Genomic DNA, 5,397 nt, shown 5'->3' on the forward strand with positions numbered 1-5,397 from the left:
ACTCGGCTTACCCTCTCCCGTGGGGAAGGGAATGCGTTACACCATCGTCCACACTGACCTTCCTGTATGCATACACACACGCTGTGTAGATCAGTCCAAGTACGCCGATCACTGCAAGGCCTATGATGAACTTGAAGGCATCTCTGTAGAGTTTGAAGTTCATAGGCTTGGGGTACAGGATGGATCTCACCAAGTCACCTTTAGCTGTGTTGAATCCTACGGTAAGACAAGGGTCACACATTGCACGTGTTAGGCCTGGCAGAACCCTAGACAGCTTTTCTGCGGTGCGCGGCCAGCTCACGCAGGGTGAAATTCCTCAATAAGCAACAGTCTCCGGCAACCTCCCCATGGATCTGGGACGTGTACAGCACTGCTTCGGTCGTGCTGCTGCGGGAATAGGAGTTTTTTGGGCAAGGCTCATGTTGTGGCTGCTGTCCCTCGGGTGCCCTGGGAGCCTTGTGCCGTGAGCATGGGCAGGCCCCGGGGCTGGCGGAGCCGCCACGGACAGCCTTGCCTGCAGTGGAGGGCGCATGCCACCGTGCCACGGAGCGAGCCCATTCAGTCCAGCTCAGAGTGCAATGGGGAAGTTGTGAGCATAAACTAACCTAATTAAACTCCAGCTACGGTGAACTTGTAATCTCTCGTCTTTCCAGATCCCTGAGCACTAACCCTGGCCTGGTTCAGAGACTGGCTGTTTGTACAGCAACGCTTGTCTGGTTTATTGAAGCAGTTGCACCAGGTCCAACCTGAATGTGAATGTAGTACAAGGGTATTTTCTCCTCCTCCATGCAGGGCTATGTGGCACATTGGGACTCACACCAGTATCTGCACAAGTAAGGTTATGCTTCTTTGGCTACCCCAGTATAATTCAGGCAGCGTAAGATGTGCATGTGCAAAAGCCCATGGATGGTCTGCCAAAGGTGTGTGCAACTCTATTCAAACCGGCCTTCTCTTGCAAGGCTGCCTTCTGGGCAGCTCAGGGAGGCCAGAGGCCCGTGACATGCGAACCTCTTCCCTCGGGAATCCGCCTGAGACCCACCAACATGTTTCTTGGCCTTCGGATGGGAGAGGATCATTTCTAGGCACTATTCACCTGGGCTGGATATGAGCCATAGACATAGAAATAATTGCTTTAGCATCATGCCTTCTCCTCACACAACACATGCATACACCCACAAAGTGCAAGGCAAAATAACTACCGGTCTGCAGCACCACCGCTCTCGCTGGCCCTCTGCCGCTCGGCTTGGTTTGTATGATCTCGGTTCCACAGAAGAGGACGTGTCTTCGGTAATCCTCCACACTGTGGGTTTTCCAGGGCATCGTGTTTTCCGCGTGGGGCAGTGCTGTTTTAGTGACGGGAATGCTTTCACCTAAAGACCATTTGGGACAAACGCGGGGAGAATGCACTTGGACGTCTCTCAGGTGCTGCGCAACCCTTCTCAGTGGCTTCCAGCTACTTCACCCCCCCAATTCTTGCCATCTACGGCAAGACTTTTAAACAAATAAGAATAATTAAAAGGGAGCTAGAAGAGTGGGGGCCAACGTTTTTGGCAGGCACGTCACTGGGTAAACCCAGCCACCTCCCCAGTGTTACTCTCATCCCTTTTGCTCTGCTCACCGCTGCCTGCCCTGTCTGCTGCTGTTCTTCATCCTCTGGCGTGGATTTGCCCCATCCCACACAGAAGCGATGGTATCCCGAGTGAAAACCATTAGTAGCTGTGGTTGTAGCCTCAGGGCACACCAGACACCCCTGAGCAGCTCTCTATCTAAAGCAGCGGTTCGCAAACTTTTTTGGACTCAAGGCACTGCTCATAGGCACGCCTCCATCGCTTTTGTGAACAAAGTGGCACCCTTTGCAAAAATGAGTGTATGTAGTACAGTGCTTATGGCCTTGCAGAGGGATGGGGCACTGGGGGTGGGGATGGGCCATGCAGGGGCACGCCTGAGCCTGCACTTATCTGCTTCTCTCCTCACACCTTTGGGCACCCTTCAAAGGATCTGCTGGCACCCCAGGTTCCCTCTATACCCTGGCTGAGAGTTGCTGCTTTAAAGACTTGAGTCAAACTTTGTCTTTAGTTTGTGTCTGTGAGAGACATTGCCCTCTGCTGTCCACATGCATGTGTCATTGCCTGTGCATTAAGAAAAAACCCATATATTCAATGTATTTGCACCATGGTTGTGTTTTCTCTTCCTGAGACAGCATTAAACAGACTTGTTTTCATTTTTAATAAGAAACCGGCTTACACTACACAAGGGAAATGATCCAAAGCCCCTCTCAGGGAGACTTTGAATTACTCTAGTTATAGCAAACCCGCGGTCTGCAATCAGAACGGATAGAAAAGTGTCTGCAAAGATGGACAGAAACAGAGGAGAGAGCTTCACGGAGATAACGGGGAATCCAAACCCATGGCTGTACCTGTGAGCATGCCTTCATTGACAATACAGCCTCCGTCAATCAGGACGGCATCACATGGCAAAGAAAGCTTCTTTCCTTCTAAAACAAGAACGTCTCCGGGAACTAAAAAGTGAGACTCCAGAGTTTTGCAACCTAGAGTCAAACCAAATGAAGTGAGCTTTCACTTATACCCAGCAACGAGCAATAGAAATGTTTTAAGGCAAACTTTTGCCAAACAACTTCTCTGTACTATTGCATGGTTTTCAGACTCATTCTTGCAGACTGGGACAAGACTAAAAGAAGTCGCTTGTCTACCTGCCAACCTCCGAGTGATGTTCTGGGGCATAATTAGGTACTTTCTGTAAGGTGTTTTGAACAAGAAAATCTATCTAAGGTCCTAGCAATCTGGACTCGTAGTAGAGATGGTATCTTGTCTTAGACCAACAAGATTTTTGCAAAAAAAATTTCTTTTTAAGGTCCTGAAGTTCTTGTGTTTTAAATGACTCTCACAGCCCTGGCGTCTGAGCCCCTTGCAATTTCTAACACACGGGCTCTCACAAGTGCCTTAAAGGTAGGGAGTGCGATTCACCCTGCGTGGGAAATGCCTGAGGTCCCAGAGGCAGACCGTAGCCAAACGGGAAACTAAGCCCAGGTTTCTAAAGCCCCACAGCTGGCATCCTGGACACTGTATCATGCCGTTATTTTGTCCAAGTTGGCCTGCACCCTGAAACAGGTTGCTGGGGGTCGTCTGCTTATGAGTTCAGAGAAGTCTCCCGCAGAAGTCAGAGAGAGCGGTGTAATTCCCAGTGCAGTTCGAGCCCTCGCGCGATTAGAAGAACAGGGGAAAGATGCCGAGCTGGACATTGCTCACCTTCATCTTTTGTGAACGCTTTCACCTGGACTCGGTTGTGTTCCTCCACCAGGTTGTGCAGCTTGACCGATTGCTGTTGACCAGGAAGCAAATGAACTGTTGAAATACTCGTGCACGTGTTAAGGAATGCATTACAATTCAGCGACTGGGATAAGCTTTCCAGTTCAGACACTGAACTTAACTGCATTAGTAGTGGTTGGATTCATTACTGCTTGTGCTTTCGTTACCACCAGGGCAATGTGTTCAGAGTATTTGCCTGGGTAAACAGGCGGAACAGGCTGGATGGTATGTGGCAGATCTCACCTCTGCTTTATACCTTTTGTCAATCTGTTGACTTCAATAGATTTATCTCCTGCTTTACAGCAGTGTAAGGAAACATGCAGTCTCTCTCTCTCTCTTTTTGTAATGACATTTCCAATCCTTTTTAACAGTGATTTTTTTTTTTTTTCCCCTACGCTGATCCACATTTATCCTTACCAGAAGGATGAAATAAAACTTGAGTTATAATTATTCACTTATTACCGAGATTACCATTGCAAAAACAAAACAAAACCAAACCAAACAAACACCAGAGCTTACAACATTTTATCTTAGCTAGTGGTTTCTACATGTCATGTTTAATCCCATTTTAGAAATCTGCATATCCTGAGCTATGCAATGAGGTGAACTGCCACACACTGGCTAGTCTACATCATTGCACAGGAACACACAGGGCATGTGTCATTTTAATTGCAAAATATAATTCCAGGTGTGGACTTCTTCAAAGCATTGTTATGCAGATATCAAACCAGTTGGAAGAGTACCGGGAAGCTCCAAGCACTGTCATCCTTCATGCCAAAACCACTACACAGGTAGGAGCCTTGCCTAAGAAAACTGAAGAGGCCGTTCTTTCCACATTCGTTATGGGCTGATAACCCAGATGATTACACTGAGTAAAAAGCCAGGTCTCTTAAAGGGGCAGGAGTACACATTTGGTTGCAGGCAGACATCTGTCATGTAGACACAGCCCGAAGGTCTGTTGACCAGGACTCGGAGGTATGTGATGATTAGCCATCACGGCAGTGCTGGCAAACCCTCGCTCTCTCCCATTGCCAGTCTAAATAGAGGGTGGAGCAGGAGTGGTAGGAGCTATTGGGTGCCAGTCCAGCTTGGCCAGGAAAGGACTATTGCTTTCCCACGGTTTATACCAGGGCCCTTTTCTGTCCCTCCAAGCTGAGCTCCTGGTTCACAGCAGGCATTCTTGTTCTTACTCTAAGTGCATGGCCTCGCATTTTGTATCCATGAATTTAATCCTGCTTCTATCACTCCCATCCTCAAAGATTTTCTGTTCTTCCTGTAAGATACTCCGATCCTCTTCTGTATTAAATATACCTACCAACAGTGTCACTATTAAAAATCCATGCTGTGAGATTTGCAAATTCACTTGCTGTTCTTTAGTCATTTCAAATGGAGATTACTGGATTTTCCCCATTTGCATATATTAAGCTTTTGCATTTTTGCTACCACCTCATAGTTTCATAGTAGGTTGGGTCGGAAGGGACCTGAGTAGATCATCTAGTCCGACCCCCTGCCATGGCAGGAAAGAGTACTGGGGTCAAACGACCCCGGCGAAGTGTTCATCTAAGCCCCCCAGGGTAGGGGCCAGCACCACTTCTCTTGGAAGTCAGTTCCAGATCCTAGCTGCCCTGACCGTGAAGTCGCGCCTCCTGATGTCTAACCTAAATCTACCCTCTGCCAGCTTGTGACCGTTCCTCCTGGTCATGCTCGGGGGAACAAGGACTCCCCCAGTGTCTGCTGGTCTCCTCTGACTAGTTTGCAACAGGCCACTAGATCCCCCCTCAGCCTTCTCTTGTGGAGGCTGAACAGGTTCAGGTCCCGTCGCCTCTCCTCGTAGGTCCTGCCCTGCTGCCCCCTGACCGTGCGAGTGGCCTCCTCTGGACCCTCTCCATGTTGTCCACATCCCTCCTGAAGTGCGATGCCAGAACTGGACGCAGTACTCCAGCTGCGGCCTGACCAGTGCCGCATAGAGGGGGAGGATCATCTCCCTGCACCTGCTCAAGATGCATCTGTGGATGCACGACAAGGTGCTGTTGGCCTTCCTGACCGCATCCCCACATTGCCGACCCATGTT

At 49.2% G+C, this 5,397-nt stretch overlaps 1 protein-coding gene across 1 annotated transcript in view; it reads right to left on the reverse strand.

Annotated features, from left to right (window-relative positions):
* Positions 1 to 5,397, reverse strand: part of ATP13A5 (ATPase 13A5) — a 61,908-nt gene that overhangs the window by 32,854 nt on the left and 23,657 nt on the right. The window contains exons 8-11 of the mRNA XM_019503492.1: positions 3,267 to 3,339; positions 2,417 to 2,548; positions 1,200 to 1,370; positions 59 to 216 (exon numbers count right to left, since the gene is read on the reverse strand). Of these exons, the coding sequence (XP_019359037.1) occupies positions 59 to 216; positions 1,200 to 1,370; positions 2,417 to 2,548; positions 3,267 to 3,339 (534 nt within the window). The remainder of the gene's footprint in view (positions 1 to 58; positions 217 to 1,199; positions 1,371 to 2,416; positions 2,549 to 3,266; positions 3,340 to 5,397) is intronic.

The sequence above is a fragment of the Gavialis gangeticus genome, unplaced genomic scaffold (assembly GCF_001723915.1).
Source record: "Gavialis gangeticus isolate Ggan-Ray unplaced genomic scaffold, GavGan_comp1, whole genome shotgun sequence".
Taxonomy (NCBI): domain Eukaryota; kingdom Metazoa; phylum Chordata; order Crocodylia; family Gavialidae; genus Gavialis; species Gavialis gangeticus.